General features: G+C 29.3%; 1 protein-coding gene across 5 annotated transcripts in view; it reads left to right on the plus strand.

Annotated features, from left to right (window-relative positions):
• Positions 1-19,968, plus strand: part of LOC108726418 (probable pathogenesis-related protein CaO19.6200) — a 39,666-nt gene that overhangs the window by 14,509 nt on the left and 5,189 nt on the right. For 3 of the 5 annotated variants that reach the window (XM_018453979.1, XM_018453980.1, XM_018453976.1), the window contains exons 2-3: positions 14,106-14,366; positions 18,076-18,198. In XM_018453979.1, coding sequence (XP_018309481.1) covers positions 14,146-14,366; positions 18,076-18,198 — 344 coding nt within the window. In that variant the 5' untranslated portion in view covers positions 14,106-14,145. Of the gene's footprint in view, positions 1-14,105; positions 14,367-16,361; positions 16,434-18,075; positions 18,199-19,968 lie in introns of all 5 variants that reach the window. The other 2 variants (XM_018453977.1, XM_018453978.1) reach the window with 2 other exon arrangements.

Consider the following 19,968-nt stretch of genomic DNA (forward strand, 5'->3'; position numbering starts at 1 on the left):
TTCCGGCCTCGGCTTTCTGAGAAACGTTTTTAAACCTACGGTCTCATCACTTCTTTTTTTTTTTTGACAGTAAAGAAGAACGTCAGCTTCTCTTGTGAAGCTGATATTTCACACATGGTATATGATCTCGTTAGAATAAATGAGAAAATGCAACGTGTTGTATCAATATTTTGTTTTACTGTGACACTAATTATTCACGTGTATAATATAATTGATCTATTGTATTAATCACTGCGAATATTTTGCAATAATAAATTAATGTTAGATTTTTTAAGGAATTTTTGAAAAAAAATCATATTTGATGTTTGTGAAAGTTGTTTAAGAAAATTACTACTTTTCATATATCTATGAAAAATGTATTCCTTTTTAATTTCTTAACAATAGAAAAATTCGAAACAAAGCATGCAAAACGTGCTATTGTATTTTAATCGCTTAGAAAGATAATGATTGTAAGTTTTTCAGTTATGTTATCTGTATATATTATTTAATTCACATATTATTATTACCTATTATTATTTAACATATTAAAGAAAAAAGTAATTAATTATACGCTAAAAATAAAAACAATTTTTATTCACACTAATTTCGTGTAAATAAATTTGCATTCTGCTAATTAAAGATAAAGGAATTTCTGCTACAATTTTTGCAGATCTGTTGTTTCACTTTTGTTCGCATTTTTTTCGATATCGAGGTTTAAGCTGGGTGTTCTAAAGCTGAAAGCAAGGTCATCTTTGCGCAGTACGACGCAAACACGATACAAAAGTGTATCTTTTAAATGTAGCATCCATAATTTACATGTGCGTAAGCACGCCTGTCACCAAACATTGATTCTACATTTAGAGTGCGTATAAAGAGACTATTCTTACTGTACGTTTAATGCTAAACACAGCTGTCTGATTTTAAATCGTTGTATGCATCCGAAATGACGAATATATCTAAATATATTTCGGATGTGCACAATGTCAGATAAAATTCAAAATTACGCGATCTCTCTCTCTCTCTCTCTCTCTCTCTCGCATTTAATATTAAATAAATGGTGAGAGCTAAAATTATATTATACATATCATAAATTTATAGTTGAACGTATCTATCAGAGTTTTAAGTTCTATTTATTCAGAAATGTCACGTTTAATGTTAAGAGGACACGTACTTTAAATGCTGAATATGCAGTCAGAATACAAAAGCAAAGCGTTCGTAGAATTAACGTGCAGTTTCTGATTTAGCGCGTCACATCGTTCCAGAAGAATTCGCCGGCGGACGAATTACGAGATAACTGACGGGCATAGTTATTATTCCAAACTCAGAGACTTCTTTGTGCGCGAATGCGCTTCAGTCTTTGAATTCCCTTGGAAATTAAGACTGCCCCTCCCCGCCCTTTATCGGAGATTTCTCTACATAAATAAACGTAAAAATACCTAGTAAACAGTAAAAATGCATCTATAAACCGTTTACGAACAGTTTGTATATAGCGTTGCATTAAAGCAATCTGTGATCGTCGAGAAGGATAATGTTTTCCTTTTACTCATGGATTAAATAATTACAGTGTTTGATATATGAAAAAAAAATGCGAAAGTAGATAATAAGTTGGCCTGCGAAGCACTAATTATATAATATTAATATCTCAGTAAACAAATTAACGTATTAATTAAATAATAACATGGTTTTAAAAAAATGGTTATGACTCAATGAATTAATACAGAAAACTTATTCTTTCGTACAGACTATCGATTTTCTTCGTGCCTGATAACTGATTATTAATTTTTTCATACTTTGTTGCAATGTGATTTTGCAGTCTTTCACTTTCTACATTGCGTTTCACCTGATTAAGAGAATATTACAAATAGGAAGATAAAGAATAAATGACATTTGCCAAAAATTCTGGTTGTTTTTAGTAATTATTGTTCTCTATAAGTTTGAATTGTATTAAATCATTTATTTTATAAACACTTTTCCATGGCCTTTTATATTATTGTTTATTTTATTATACACATAGAGACATTTTAATAAAAAATAGTTTTCTAAAAAATTATAATAATTATAATTAAATTCGAATATTACTATTAACATGTACATGTCATAATAATTACAATTAATTGATTACATCAAATTTTTTACACGTTTGCGGAAAATTTTAGTAAGATGCTGGAATGAATAATTGATGGGATATTACATAAAGATGACTCAAGAAACGGATAACAATTTATCTTACCTATCCACCGATCGAAATTGTTTGATGGTTGCATATGAAGTGACTATAGTTGGGAGATGCAAGAAAGATCGTTTCTCATTAATTGAACGTTGCACGATTTTCAACGCTAATCTGTATAGCCCGGCTTGATTAAATCTTGATTCACCTTCATTGAGTTTACTCATTATTTCCGATAGAAGCAATATGCTCCAGAGTGCTAGATCACCTACTTTCGAGGCCTTCGGAGCGATTTAAGAGGATTTCATTGTAACCGGTAACAGCAAGTTTCCGTCGTTTGTTCAACGCGCGCGCAACGATGTGAATATTTTTTCAAACGAAACGTTACGCAACACAATTGAATTGGAAGACGTTATGCATATAAAAAGTAACGAGCATGAAAACAAGAAGAAAAGAAATAGAAATTTAAAAATGAATAGAATACCAAATCGAATCGCTGTTTTTCACGACAAAAATAAATTACTGCAGTTAATCTTAAAGATGAGCATGAAATGACGAGAATTAAAGTGTTTTATAATATAAGAGAAGTTACGAGGATGTAGGTATGTATACATAAAAGATGAAGTATACCACGAAATTACACTTGTCAGCGCTAATGAAGTCTTCCTGTTTCTCTTCTATAATTAATCAATAAAAACATGTATAAGCAAATATCAATTACCACAAAATTTAATTTTCACAAATTGCGTTGCAATCTTCTGAGAGACGTGTAAGCGCATCAATTTAACATTTAAAGCAATGTGCTATTAATCATACAAGTGCGTTATATCTCGTACGTTAAAAGGTACATGCCGCAATTATGTAAAAAGGAAAGGACGTGCGTAACCAGGGGGTTGTCGCACATGTGAATAATTACTTCAGGATTGCCGTATTATTGTGTTCTATCACGTTCTACGAGACGCTTTTAGTTTAATCTTGATATACAGGATGTTCTTCTAATTGCCATAATTTTTTCGATACTTCTGATGGTTTGACAACAAAATGTTTCTAACAGTTTGTTAATTTTTAATAAAGAATTAATTTCGTACGAAAAATTTCAAGTTCATTTTCTAATAAAAAATTAAAGTCAAATTTTTTTTAATCAAATCATGTATATTTTCTTCCATATTTTTATTGTATATAAAAGACAAATTTGAAAAATTTTTTTTTCAATTCATTATAAACGAACAAACTTTTGTTACAAAAATTTTATTGTTGATCTATTGACAGTATTAAACTGTGGCGATCGATTCAAAGAACACCCTGTATATAGAGTCCCAGAAAAAACTTCACTAATTAATTATAGATGTTTTGATCAATCTGAAATTAATTTGCTAAATATCACAAAGTTTTTGTCAATAATTATTTAGCTACAATTAAAAATGAAGAATTTTTTAATATTAAATAAAATCTAATTAATTGTTTACATTTTAGATATAATTTAAATCTAATTTTTAAATAAATATCAAAACATTTTTTTTATTGTATTGAATTATAAAACGTTAACATATTATAAATACTATTCTTTATAAATTTTCACCGTTAAAATTAAGGCTAAATTAAACGTATCGTAATTTTGTGTTTAGATCTGTAATATTTTAAATTAAAATTTATTTTCTTATTTCGCGTGGGTGATGAAGTGGAAGACGAAAGTTGAGGTGTATTCGATGAGAATGCCGTGGGGTGGGAAACTATTACATGGAAAAGATCGAACGCAGCTTAAGAAGTTAATGGATGGACAATGATTTTATCTAATGTTGTGTATTTTTATTATCATTGAGTATTATTACATCAGATTTCAAAATAGCTCTCGTAGCGAAAGGTGTGGCGTGAGAAGCTTAAGCTCACTGGTCTTATGTATTCATCTTGCGTGTTTTTTACTCGTTGTTATTACGCTATGTGTTTCGCATTATCGTTCGAGGCTCATCGCCGGCGCGTTGCCCTTATTGCCTATAACCGAGAGTTAATCTTCCGATTCGCTGATAGGAATACTCGAACTAATGGATACACATGACGTAGCTTTGAAGAGCATGAACATGAATGGAAAATCGATTTCATTTATCTGAAATTTCATTATTAGTAGTACGCATTATTATTATTTCATGTATGTGTCATAATAACTATATAATACTAATAGAATCTTGTAGACATTTAAATTGAGAGTTTCAAATTGATAAATATTATGTTCACTATATTTTATTAGTGAAAACGATCTCAAAATATAATTTTTTAATTTTAATTTCTGAAAATTTAGAAATAAATTATAAATTCTTTTTATTTTGAGAGAATCTCTCTTATTATCTTTTAGAAATAAATAGAAATGTTGTAGTTCTCAACAAACTTTAGCGTACGCGGATAACATGATATGTTATCCACTGAATAGATGTATCATAATAATGTACCATACCTTTACATTATCGTGATAAGTTCGTTATGAGTTATTGTCGAAAAAAGGAGCAATCGCCAAAGCAAACTGAGTTATCGATAAACTCATCTACTACAAAAGATCAAGAGGAAGACGTATTCGATGTAACTCGTTAAGAGACCTACGCATTATTCAATATATTATTTTACGGATAGCTCTTACATTAATTGCTATTAGTTTTTTTTACATCACAGTGGTTATATATAATATTTTGGACAAAAATTGTAGGCAACAAAATTAATTAATGTTTATTTATAAAATGCTATGCATATCTATATCTGTTTTAAATAAATTTAAATCTGAGCGTATTTATTTAAAAGGATTTTTTAAATATGGTTCAAATAGTTTTTACATTTCTTTAAAGAAAATTGTACACTTTTAACAATATTTCACCGCAATATTAACTTAATAAAATGATAATCGCAAAAATGTTCATTATAATAAGATTCAAATGTGTTAATGTAATTTATTGCTTGAGTGAATAAGAGATTTTGATCGACCCTTTTCTTTTTGCTGTAATTGAATAGGATATTGTACAAGTTATAAAGGTTACATTAACTCACAAAGTAATTAAATCGTGTTCTATCATTATTCAGTTGAAAATTAAATGCTAATTTTTACTCTGTCTCTCTGTTTCTCAATTTTATGCAAATAGTATCATATAATTGCAAACATAAATCAAATTTTGCAAATTAATTACATAATTTACACATTAATTATATAAAGAAATTACTTAATTTATACGCATTTCAGTTCTTGCGTTTATTCTAAAATGTAATCGAAATATTCTTATTGAATAAAATACGTGTCTTCGCAAGAATTCAGTTTTCACAATATTTAAAAAGTCTTATCTTACTCATACTTTGATCAGGTGTGCTTTGATCATATAACATGTCAAGATGATAAGGTGTTAATTGTGTGTGACGTTAGAACGTCCTTGTAACTGATGACGTTACATGTATACATATACAGTCAGTAAAAAACAATACAATTTTTTTAGATGGTTCCGAAGAAATGGCATAGTGATGTAATTTTTTTGTCAAATTATATATTTTTAAAGTTATTAAGCTCATTAATGTTTCCTGTAATAGAAAATATTTTTATTTTCTGTATTACGGTGTATAGATATCAACACATTATTTTGAGACAATTTTAAATTCAGAAATTTAAAACTAAATATTATAAATATACAAACTTTTGTTATATATATATAAAGTTAATTTACACATCGAATATTATATATATTATAAAATATGCTCAGTATTATCTTAAGAGAATTCTATACTTTTTTGCATCTTAAATCAAAGAAAGATATAAGTTCTATCTCTCAAACGATTCATCTTATATCAGACGTAGTAAAGTCTGTTTATAGCAAAGTTACTTAGAAAATTTTATTATTTTTAGTTCTATATTCTTATACGTTGATTGTTCCGAAACTGCCTTTTGCGTATTAGATGTACGCAGAATATTTTTTCAAACTGTCCGTTGAAATATATTAGTGGACAATGGCTATTGCGCAAACCACTGACTAATTATCGGCTATTATGACCGACTAATGGCGCGGTCCTGGTTACATCAGAAGTCTATTTGTATGGTCTCTTCTAATGTCAGATCAAAGAGAAATTTCAATGCAGAGGAGAGGATAGAAGTAGGATTGAAGTCCAAAGTTTGTGAGATCGTGTAAAAAATTCAGTTTCTTCATAAAACGTTCGCAAATTCGTATTAAGTGCTTTACTAGTGTTATCTAAAAGTGCTATTGTAAAACATTCATGATAGCGAAGACTTCTATCTTGTGATTATTCTTAACTCTTGTCTCAAAACAATTGCGTATCAGGGAAATGTTCTATACTGTCTACAATGGTTAGTACAATATTTATACACCTGATAATGTAATATACCCGAAAAATGTTGGTACGTAAATATAATTTAGATTTTATATATATAGTAAAGATTACAGATAAAGTAAATGTCTTAAATCAAAATCTCTTTGTTGTGTAGTTCAGGGACGAATTTTTGTCATATGAAATCCTTGTAAATAGTACTAAATGATAAAAATTTCCAATGGTATGAAAATTATTTCGATATTATATATGTATACGATGAATGAGTTAATAATCATTCATCGTATACATATATAATATCATTAATCATTATAAAATAACCTTAATTTTTTCTTCAAACATTGGTATATATTAAGGTTACTTATTGATTTACTCACGTACGTATTAATATTAATCATATAAAGAAAGAAGACTGTAACTTACACAGCAATTTATCGCTGAATAAAGACTAAATAATTGAAAGTATGTTAATAAGAAAAAAGTTCTAGAAATAATGTCTGAAAAATGAATTAATGTAATAATAATGAGCACTATTTCTGTAACTAAGTATTGTGCGTAGTCACCATATCCAAGTATACAACAAAATTTTTATATATCGTTCTCATCAATTATAAACTTTTTATTTTGCCCTTATACGTTGAAAATTCAATTAACTTTCGCAATAGGTTTAATTAACTTTCCAAAGTATCAACAAATTAATTTCGCAGTTCCGCTATAGTGAGAGCTAAAATAATTACTCTGTTTCTTTCATCGAGGCCGCTTCGTGTATTGATTGCGTAACAACGTCTCGAACGAGCATTTTCGTCACGTTACAGCGACAACGTTGATATCTCATGGATTTTTCAAGTGCGAGAGTCGCACCTTTCGAGTCACAGTGACCTCGTGGATCGAATTACTACGTATCTGTAATGATCACACCGGAAACTGACTCTGATGCTGTTGATCGTGTCATCCTTGTGCACGCAATGTATCGCTTGATGTGTAAAAACATGTATTTCGAACAAAATGCTTCTTCTTATACATATAAGTCATATAGAATATTTCTTTTAAAGTCATATTTCTGCTTAAAATTTACAATCATCTTCTTACCTTATTTATTTAATATTTACAAACACATATTATATATTAAAAAATAGATAATATATACATATATGTATAGTATATTATTTCTTAAATTATAATAATATCCAATAGTTTTTGAGGTACTGTATTCGCAGATTTTAAAGACAATTTTGAGACAAACGCATAAAAAATTTTAAATTTTAATATTTTTTAATCATTTTATACATTATTGAAGATACGTAGAATAAATGTACACAATTTGAAATCAATCTGTCTCGTAGTTAGAAAAAGAATTCAGAAAAAGTCTTGTTTCGCGTATAAGAGAAAGAAGAAAAACTATTTAACTATATTAATTTTAATATTTTTTTTTAATTTTTTAATTTTAATGTTTTCAACAAATATAAAATCTAATATGTATTTAAATAAATGCTAAAAGAAAGAAAGAAATATTTTCTTTTGTTAAATGTACATATATGTATATAAAATTGATGGAGTTCAAGAGTCCGTGTGTTAAATGAAAAAGATTTTAATTTCGAGTATAGAATTTCTGTTAAGCGAATTTCGAGCTGTAATGAATGCCGAAATTACGTGGCTTCATTAAAAACTTTTCCAAATCGATACAGCGATCTACTTTCCAAGCAATTAAGGGAGATTTGTCGGGTGATTTGCGAAATTGCGGCGTGGGTTCGCGAATTGTTCCGCTGCTTTTACGCATTTAGTTGATAAAAGTCGTGCTATAATATAAAAGTTAAGACTAGTCTTTTCTTCTGTTTTGCGATGCTATTTTACGTAATCGCGTTTTATTATTCGCTGCCGGCACTAAAATGAGCCGGTTATTATACAATTTCGTTCGTGTTCCGCGTTTCTACTGACAACTAACGACATTGTGATGCAGATTACAGTGCCGTGTATGGTTGCCGACCAACCTGACTCGACCTTGAACGAACGCCGATACTTGTTTCGTGTGCACTGCCGGTGAATTATGCAACGCTTGCTTTATCAACCCTTGAATGCGAACGAGGACACGAAGCGTTTGCATATATATAGCGATTTATTATACAGTTTCAGTTAAACCTCGTAATATCTCGTAATACTTCACATAAGAATACGTTTCTCTTTTGTCAAGGTGCACATAGAAAGATCAAGTTTTATGTGAACTTATCGTGTCTACTAGACATTTAAAGATTATGTGTATCACAGTCTTTTCGTAAAATTTCAGACGATTGTTCTTTTCGTCTAAGTAAATTGGTAAATTTTTTTTTAATGAAAGACATGAATGTTATAAAGCTGTAAAAGATAAGTTTTTTCTTGTTTCGTAATGAAATATTCAAAGATGATATTGAATGCTTGGAAAGTTAGCGGAAAATTAACTACGAAGAAGAATAACAGTTTGATTGAAGATCAATATAATGAAGATAAGAGTCTGGACAACGATCACATGCGAGGCATCGATTAGGGGTGTTATGACATCGGTGTAATAGTATCTTCCTCGATGGTTAACAAAGAATGGCTATTTTATAAGTACAAATGAAAGTTGCGTGTGAACGGAGTCTCTCCTCTTGACCGGAAATAGCTTGTCCTTTTTATGCGTTTCGTAAGGCTTCCTGCTGTCCTCTTGTTAGTTGGTCGCTCCGATAATCTGCACGCTCGAATGTTCCGCCTGTTATGCGAGCGTAGCTGCGCACCGGCACGTGCCGTAGTTATAAATTAAATTCATCGATAAATTGTTCAGATAAGAAGAGTCACGGGAAAGAATACAATATAGCGTCTGTTTTACTATAGTTTTTATATGTGAAAGTCATGTACTGGTTTTTAAGATATCGTAAGATAAAATAAAATCGCGTTAAAAGAAACTTTAAATTAAAAAGAGTGAAAAAAAGATATCTAAAATATTTCATATTAGACAAACTGTTTTAAACGAGTTTAAGAAATTAATTAATAAATGAATATTTGTGTGTGTGTGTGTGTGTATGTGAGGAATAAAAAGTAGGTTTATAATTTAAATTACAATTTATTCTTTCGAACTGAGATTATAATAAAATCTACTAAATCATATGAATATTTATCTATATACAAATTCATTTATTTATTAAATTTTCTTAGATAATTAAAATTATGGAGTTATAGTAGAGTCAATTATACAAAACTCTTGTGTTATAAAAGCTTATTTAAGTTATTTAAGTTATTTTAATACTAAAACTTTTCAACTTCACAATTAATATTTAAATTTTTTTATGTATGTTAATCTAACATAATGTAATATCGCATAAATTAGAAATCGTAACAATAGAAAGTTAAAGAAATTATAATGCAGATGCTACACCTAATGTTGTTGAAATTATTTCAACATCAAAATTTCTATTAATTTCGTATATAAATGTTATTTGTACATTTTTTCAGAACGGATTTTGATGAATTTTTGGGATTAGATAAATGAGTATACATATGTATAGTAATTATTTATCACTTTATAACAAAAGAAATTTTTTCTTTTGTTTATACATTATTTAAAACTAAACAAAATTTATTTACAATAGATTAAATCAGTCAAATCTGATTGAATAAGTAATAAATATGGGATTATGATTTTTGATTAATAGGAGTTGTTCAGTAATATTTAGATATTTATCAGTAATTATGAAACCATATATAAATTTTACATTGCTATATTATTCGACAATGTTACACGCTCGAGATCAATGCGCTTCTACTCTCGAATCGCGAGCAAGAAGACGATACGGTGTTGTTCCAGAGCAGTGATTCCGGTCAGCCGGAATAGCGGTACACGCTTGGCTGTACGTCTTCGTTCTCGAATTATTATGTTGCTGCTTTCTGCGAGGTGCACAGTAGCATGCTTTGTCGCGAAAGCGGAAGAAACTTACACGCATCGTAAACGAAGCCATTTTTTACTCCTGTTTCGCCTTTCTTCTTTGTCATACATCTGCATCAGATATAACTAAATCGCGTTCTATATTTTACAGACCATAAATTATGGAAATAAATTTTATTTGTAAAGTCCTATTTTGCGAATTGAATTACATAACGTTTTTTCAGTATATCGCAGAAACGATAACGAGCTTAATCAAACGTTTCCTTTTTAAACTTTACAAAAGTATTTTTGAAAACAACGTTTTATTTTTTTCGTAACAGTTAATAAAAGTAATTATTAAGTAATAAAATTTATTCTTTTTCATATCAAACAAAAATTGTTTGCATATTACTATCGATAATTTTGTTCAAAGAATGGCCAAATGAACGGCAGTTTGTAGCTCGCAGCTCGTTGAGGGAGACCCGCGGGAGAATCGTGCGCGTTTATGAACGCGATTCCCTCGAAGCGCGCGAGCAGTGCAGCGCGGTGCAGCGACGCGATACAGTGTACCGCCGCAGCTGCGTCGGATAGTTGGTCGAGGCATGTGCGCCGAGTAACGGCTAATTGGCCACCTTTTCTCTCCGGGAGAGGAACCGTCTCTCTCTGTTTCGCTGTCGTGGTCGACGTGCCAGTTTTGTTCGTTCTGTCGTACGGCTTATACCAAGTGTAGTTGGAACCCCGACGCCGCGGGAAAATACTATGGTGTCTCACCGGATGAGATTTTATTAAAAGCAACGTTTCTGTGAGTTGAGCTATTTACATCGTAAATCGAGTTATTACTACATCGTTATCATAGTCTTTTTTTTCCTCTTCTTCTTTAGAAAATTGAAGTAAGATAATTCTGTAATATTTTTCTCAATTTACATAATAACGATAAAGTAGATAGTCACGTAAAACAGTAAACGTTGTATTTATTATAGTTTTTAAAGAAACGTTATGTATTATTTTACTTCTGGACGGAAGAGGACTAATAAAGGATTTATAAGGAGTAATTTGTATAATCGTGAACATAAGTTTTTTGAGAAATCTTTCTATAGCAGTCAGTCATGAATTTGTGCGCGGATTCTCAGCCGCGAAAAGTGCCTCGCTCCGAATTGACCGCGCGAGTGATCGCCGTGAAAGTGCATCGAACAAGAAGTCTAATTGTGCGCGCCGGGCCTTTATTAACGTAATTCACCGACCTGTTTATTCATCGGAAGTCATGGACTTTCTTCGTAGCAAAAAACTTAACCATGGTCCATGAATTCGAACATTGTGTTTTGTAAATATGTAGATTTCGGATATAAGTTTGTTTGAAATAGTTTTCTATCATTAATAACGATATTTTAAATTCTTTAGTTAGAAAGATAGAGCAGTTTTATATAAAGAAATGGTTGCTTGAATTTGTCTTTCAAAGAAATTTTCTTTAGTTTCTGGGAAATCAATGTGTTATGGTCTTACTTCTTTATTTCAATTGAAACTAAACTAAAATTCATTAAAAGATTTACTAATTTATTAAAGATATATCTTTTTTTATAAAGAAGCGATAATATATGAACAGCAGATTAATAGTTATATCTGTCAGTAGTATCAAACATAGCAGAAAAATTATTACTCATTTTCATTTGAAGATACATTTTCAAGTTTCATCGCGATGATCTGTAATAATAAAGTGCATACATAGTCTTTTTAGCGGCATAATTATATTGTCGACTACACTTTCGCCTCTCGCATAGCATTTTTCAACTTCTCTATTGAATTTCGCGAATTCTCATTAAAGTCCATTTCTACCAATGTGGATTAACTTTAATCTTGGTTTAATTTACTTCTTTTTCTAATCCTTGGAACTAGAAAAAGATGAAAAGTAAATTGAACCAAGATTAAAATTAAACTGCATTGGTAAAAACGGGCATAAATTATACAAATAACTCTTTTTAGTATTTTCTTTCTTCATTAATTTTGAATAATGTTGCCTGAAAGCGAAATTCGCCCAACAGAAAATAATGTTGCAGAGGAACACGAGTTTAATTGAAATAACATTTTAAGCGTTACTACTTAATTTTTTCTTAATTTTGAAATATATATATTTTTAAAGGTGAAAAGGATAGAAGAATAATGAAAATATATCAAAATAATACGTATATATTTTTAAGAACATTTATACATTTAGATATTCGAAAAAGAAGAAAATGAAACACATACACACACACACACATACACACACACACACATAGCGTCATTATTAAAATAACCATTCTATTATCTCTCATAAGAAAAATTCATTCGCGATGTTACGAGAGGTTAAGATGGGTTAACAAGGGGATGCTTTAGATGTAATAAGGAAGATCTTCCTTAGGCGTTGTACTTACTCTTGGCGTGCATACTGCAGTTTAATCGTCCGATTAATTTGGAATTTTGCATGCAAATGACGATTTACATCGAAAGAGAATTTTGTTCTAGTTATTCCGTTCTAGTTACAACCAGTATTAATTTCGATCAAACGATATCTTGCAAAATCCTTCAACATTTTAAATGTGACAATAGCATTGCGTTACACTGTATTAACTGTGGAATAGAGAGAATTGTTCGCAAGATATTTTGAAAAATATTAGGTTTTTCAAAAATGTTTTCTCGTAATTTTTGTAAAATATCAAGCAAAATTTTTATTAAATATTATTTTTTGTAATTATTAAATTTTCAACACTACATTTAATAAGGAGTTTTGAAGTTTTAATCTAATAATAAGTTAAAATGGATTATCAAATTGGAATAAATTTTATTCAATTCACTAAAATTACTTTAATTTTTAATAATTCTAAATTATAGCTTTAAATTAAATTACATCTGATTAAAATGATTTTGCGTAGAAAAATTTTCGTAGAAAACAACGGATCTTATGTTATATAATATTTTTATGTAAAATAGAAACTATAAATATCATCACTTGAAACAGTAATAATGTTACTGTGGTTTTTGTATATATGATTTAAATTCTTCGATTTAAATTATTTTCCTATTATCGCTTCCGGCTAGAAAATGTCATTTGTTTGTGATATGCATCAATGAGAGCGGAGAAAACAAGATACTGATTTATATGCATAAGAAAGTTTAGAAGTGTTCGAAGAGAAGACTATTAATAATTAAAGTTACCAGCAATTGACGTTAATTGCATGTATCGCTAAGAACAGGTTTGCAACATGTGATCGTTGATCATGAAGAGGAAACGGGATAGTGACGATTTATCGGTTCTTATTTGCTTAGCAAGTTATTTAATGCATGCTGTTTTGCAGCTAATGCTGCATATCATGCATTTCGAAAAAGTATACGATATGCAACCATATACTGAAATAAACAAAGTATTATAACATTTATATCAAATAACAGTGTGACGAAGAAACAAAATTAACAAAATAAATATATTTATGGATCTTATATAAATGTGCATATATGTTTTAATTTATTTAAATATCATAATTTCATAATATTTTGTATGTACATCGTAATCCGTTGCTTATATGTACACAATAAGTTTATGATTTTCATATTCATATAATTAATAATATTGCATATTTCTGATATTATACTGATATCAAAAATATGGAAGAAGAATTAATTATATATTAGAATAAATTAATTATATATAATAATTATAACAAAATGGATGCAATAATTGAAACATGTAGTAACAAATATCTAATATTTTATATATTACATTATTAATTATTATAATTGTTTATGTTACAGGTCTCCGCGAATCGGAGGTCCTCTTTCGCAATCGCTGGCTATGATCCCTCCAACCATGCATGGGCATGAGTTCAATCAACCCTTGTCGAGGGTGGTCATGGTCCGTAAAACGGATCAAAGGACATTCAGTAAAGGAAGACGAGGTGGTGAACCGCTTCTGGAAACTGTTACCAGGGAAACTGTCGAACTCTTTAATGGCGGTCGAGCCGAAAGGAAGTATACCTCCGAAACAAGGGATATCGTTACACCAAAGTCTAGCAGGTTTGACAATTTTTTAATTATTAGCGTTAAATACTAGTAACAGATGTATTAAAGTAATACATTTCTTCGATTGAATTAATTATTTATGAATATTATATTAACAGATAATATAAATTAATCAGATGCCTTTCAGATAAAATCAGATCGGATAATAATGTATTGTTTGATGCTTTATTCGAGAGATTTTAAAATATTATTGTATATTTAAAATTTAATCTTTAATATTCTTGAAATATTATTCTTATATAAAATACATTCTTGATTTTTAAAGAATATTATTTATTCTTATACATTTGTATATTGTTTAACATTTTTACTTGCTGTTAAATGTTAATGAAAGTTTACAAAGATTTGATAACATACATAGTTGAAACAAAAATAAGGTTTTGATATTATGTTTCTAGATTGTTACTATACAGTTTAGCGATGTAATAAATGACAATCGAAATACGTAATATGTAAAGTTAAAATATATTTTATGATAATCGAAATTTGAAATTAAGTAGGTCAGCAAATAGCGATTTAGATGATGCTAAATAATTAATAATAATTATATCGTTTTTATTGTTATACGATTCCTTTTTTTGTCACATTCCGATTTTATTAGAAAAAGAAACTGACAATTTTGAAAATCATTGAAGTAGATGCATGTTGTAGTGTTTATAATAATTTGATACTATAGTTTACTATTATCTATGTGTTAGCAAAATGTTTCTTTGTTGTACGTGATTGGAAGAGTATTTCCTTCTTACACGAACGTGTACCGAAACCTTTTGTTACACCTTGGTTCGCAGTAGACAAAACTTTACCTGTCATAAAATCAGCTGTCTCGCGTTTCAGTACCTTTCTCTTAGTTGATATATACATGTACAGGGTGTTTCAAGTTTGCTGTCTTTACTTACTTTATCTCTAGAAATTTTATTGCCGCCAATAGGTAAAAATTCTACTATTAAAACTTAAATGTACGATGAATGGTAGCTTCTTTCGAATTTTAAAATGAAAATTCAAAACTAATATAGGACAGTAAACTCGCGTGTAACTATACCTTTGTATTTTATGGAAAGATATTTTCTGAGAGAAACCGCAGACCGCAAGTTTTCAATTATCTTATATGTTAAAAGCGGAAGAGCATACTTGTTCTTTCGTTTCGGTTAATTTTAAAGCATACGCGTGAAGAATCTATAAAATGTCGTACGCTATTTAGCAGGTTTTCTACATTCTTGCAGAGCAATTCATTTCTCTCAGCACTCTCTCGCGAATAATGTTGGGAATCGAAGCGACTGTGGTTTTCAATAGAATGTGGAATATTACGTAATGTGATACATCATCCTCCTTTCTCTGGAAAAATCTATGCTTTTAAGAATAAAATTTTTATGCATAAAATGTTATAGAAGATTTTCTACTATTACTATTGTTTAATTGATTCTTTAATCAATTTGGCACCAATATTTTCTTTAATAAGAATTGAATTAAAAACATTCTTATTGTCTTAATTTTTTAACATTATGTTATTTTTGTATATAATTATTTATTAACATTAATTATATCTTAAAATAGATTTAATAAAATAACTATAAATCTAAAAATAGATTTAATAAAATAACTATATGAAGTTAAATGAGAGAAAAAGATTTCTATTGGTTGCTTCTATTGGTTGAATTTATTAAATTTCTTTAATTTAAAAATGCCTACATTTTTTATAATGCTTCCAACGTTGCTGAGATTTATGATTCAATAAGAATAGTTAGAATAAGACTATTCAATTTTCTAAGAAAAGTCAGCAATATAATATATAATATTTGTTAGATAAAGTTTATCTAACATTATGTTTATAGTCCTTATACTTTGTAACTTTTGTCATCGCCCTTTATAATTGTTGAGTATTGAAGAGTTTATAAAATTCTATATCATCAATTTTTGATCTTATTTCTAACATTACTCATAAGAAGTGAATACAATGTAATATTTCTCTAGTGTAAGTCGTTGCTCTTGTAGTATGCCATCGCTCAACGTGCACGGAACGAAAAAGAAGGTGGTCGGTTTTGTCGATCAAGTGTCGCCCGACAGGTATAATTGCCTATGCGGCACAAACTTGCAGTTTAATCAAATTCCGATTCCAGTGAAGCAAAAGTAAGCTTATTGAAGATTTGCCGTAAACGGCATCTAGCACTTTGTCAGTATTATTACTTAGATGTTTTCTGAAACTTCACTAGGATCGGTAAGTAGTCCTAGTCCACTTAGCGTAGGTGGCACGTAGAAAGCAGAGCGACAGCTGAAAGTTTGCGTGCTTACATTCAAACAAGTCGCAAGAAGATGGCAATTTTGTAAGAATACTGAAAATTACCGGCTTTCACGATAGCGTAACAGGACGATAACATTCACTAGCCAGGAATGAGATTTACACCGTTGAGTTAAATTGAAAGTATGAGATTTTCTTGGAGGCTATAAAGTATTTACGCGTTTCTCTTTAAATTATTATTATCATCGATACTTCTCTTCTTCATTAATAGTTCTCAAAACGACTAACTACTGTTTTATTGTAAATTTGATATAATATTTGATAACTTATTAACAATTATCCGAAGTAAATATTTCTTCATCATAAAGCAAATTGAAAATGTGTCTTTAATTTACGATTCAATTTAAAATATGCTTTTAATATGTAATAGTATAATTTAAAAAAAAAGATGCTTTTATTTTAAAATTTATAAATGATTTTCGATAGTTTTATTTAAATATGATTAAAGTTATACAATGCCGTTTGTGTGCTGTCAAGTTCACGAGAAAAAGTTTACTTGGATCGTTTAAGCAAAAGATTAATCGCCGCGAGGTTCGTATTGTCGGTATTAAATCCTTATCGAAGAAGAATCGTTGCTCGACCGTATAAGCGATTCCGCCCACGCAAGTGGTGTGGTCGGGAAAAACTTTCAATGTAACTCGTTTGAATGAGTAAGGCACAATATGCTATAAGGTATAAAAATGAGATATGCAATAAAATATGGCATGCCTTAAATTTGTCAGATTTCATTTTATCTTGGAATCTTTTGATAATTTAGAATAGATCTTTCTTAATTTTTTGAAAAGATATGTAATAATTTTACAAAATAATAAATTTTATTACACGCAATTGAATATTTAAAGTTCTTGTGAATTATATTAGGTATTGCGGAAAGTTCGTATCGTTTTTTCCCTTATAAACTTCTCTTGAAAAAACGACACGAACTTTCCGCGATACCTAATATTTTAAGAGCATAAATATACCATCATGAAAGGTAACTAGACAATATGTCATTATAATGTTATTGATAATTTTTTTAAAACTGTTGTCCGAATATTAAAAATTGTGATTCCACGTACATATTATGACAGCAGTAATTTCACAATTAATTATCCAAATATTTATAATTATTAATTGTTAATGTCAAAATGTGTGCGTAAAACAATTTTTAATCCAAGCAATAGTTCGAAGGGAAAATCATTAATATAATGGCCCACTATTTGGCTAATTAGTTTTGTGACTGTGTACAACAAAACTTTATTCTTATTAAAATTTCTTGCTAATATTTTATTTCGAAAATTATTTATAAAGTATTGTTTAATCATGAAAACAAGACTTTAATTAAATATAAATCAGCTCAAAACTTTAAAAAATATTACTCATGTTTTATTATAAGATATGCTGTATTTTATTGTGATCGGACCCTTATAGCATCTTGGAGAGTTACAATCAGTCTTCTTCCTCTGGGCGCGACGTAACAAAGGAAACTAACAACCTTTCTTTTGCGGCGACCATGGCCGTGGACGCGTTGCAGAAACTCGTAGGAAGAAGGAAGTATGAACCATATTCGTAAAAGCATATGTGACGACATACATATACGTAGATAAGCACGATGAAGTCGTTTCACATGATCTTTAATGAGGTTCAATAAGGACCCTGGAATTTTCAGCTCTCCCTTGGCTTTCTGTGATGTAACATCTTTCGGCTGAATACTGAAATCGTTCGAACTTTTAATAAAGTTTAAATTGTTTGATTGCTTCAATTGAAACGGTTTTTTTCACATTTAGATGTTTTAATTCACGTAAATAAAGAAAAATTATATTAATTTTGGTTAACTTTATAATATGTAAATACAAATGGATATTTTTTCGTTATGCTTTATTTTACATAAATGCTCACAGCTGTTCAATTAAAATTTATATCTAATTAAATTTTTTCGCGAGACTTTCCTAAAAATTTTTTATGATTTATAATTTAAGTAGTTCCTGTTCTAAATATGTTCTTGCGCCGTTTGATGCGCTGTTGGTGTGTTCGTTCATCAATAAACCGCAGATGTCAGATCGCGAATTACTTGAAACTCGTTAAACGCACATTAAATATTCTCAGAACTTCCTGCTCAGAACATGTCTACTTCATATAAACATAATAATAAATGAACAGATTTGTCAATTCGTCGAATAATATCGAGCTTCTCAAAATGTATTTTTAAAATGTATTTTTAATTCAAGAGTCATCTACAGATTTTTAGTGAATCATGACAAAATTATGCAACATAATTTACAAAGATCGTTTTTCGCGGTAAATAAATTGAATCTGTTTGTATCTTAATGCGAAGTTAACTGCATAGTCCGGTAAAATTGCTATTCATTAGTCAATATGCAATTTTGCATGAAATGATCATGGGTTTGCATTAGCATATAATGGATATCTATACGTCGTGAATTGTTTACTGGGGTAAACAGTATTCAGCCTATCGAAACATTTTAGAGAACTATAGATTAAAGATACATCGTTGTAATTACACAGTGTGCTATTAAATACTCTCACGTTCGATCGCTTCGATTCATTGCACATGCCATAATGATCGTCTATGTGATCTCTACAATCAAGATCATGACACATCGTAACTTCATTGGCTTTTTTGCTTGCTCTCATTCCATCGAGATACGTAAAGAACAGTATTTAAAATTTTATACCTTATAAATGTCAATTACACTTCATATAATTAAAGTAAATTTATGCCAGTCTGAAAAAGAATATTGATTATGATATTAGATTATGCCGTCTTAAAATAATATTATGTAATTTTAATTTTATAATTTGCTTTAAGAATTATTAAAAAAACAACCTATACAGCACAGAATTTGCAGCAATATCGCTGCAAAATCTCTGCAATATTGCTGCAACATGCAATATTGCTGTAATATTGCAGCAGCGTTGCTGCAACTTTTGTACAATTTTGTGCTGTAGGGGAATGGCGTTTTTTAAACGAGCTTTAACGATAAGATAAAAATTCTGAATTACTACGATTTAAGATAATATTGACTTTGGATTACGATTTATTGTACTTCTGTCATTAAATATTTGGATCATTTACGCAATTCTTTTGACACATTTTGATCCTACTATATTTTACATGTGTGTGTATATATATATAATATTTGTATAATAATTAACAAACATAAATTACTATTGCATTCTTTAATTTCATTATTTTTTAAATATCATCACTGTAAATTCTTTTCAAAACCAATTTTTAAATAATACTTTTTGAATAATTTATGTTTCTTTCTTATTAAATTAATAAAGTTATAATAACATTTT

Source organism: Mycetomoellerius zeteki, unplaced genomic scaffold (genome assembly GCF_001594055.1).
Source record: "Mycetomoellerius zeteki isolate Tzet28-1 unplaced genomic scaffold, Tzet1.0 scaffold415, whole genome shotgun sequence".
Classification (NCBI taxonomy): Eukaryota; Metazoa; Arthropoda; class Insecta; order Hymenoptera; family Formicidae; genus Mycetomoellerius; species Mycetomoellerius zeteki.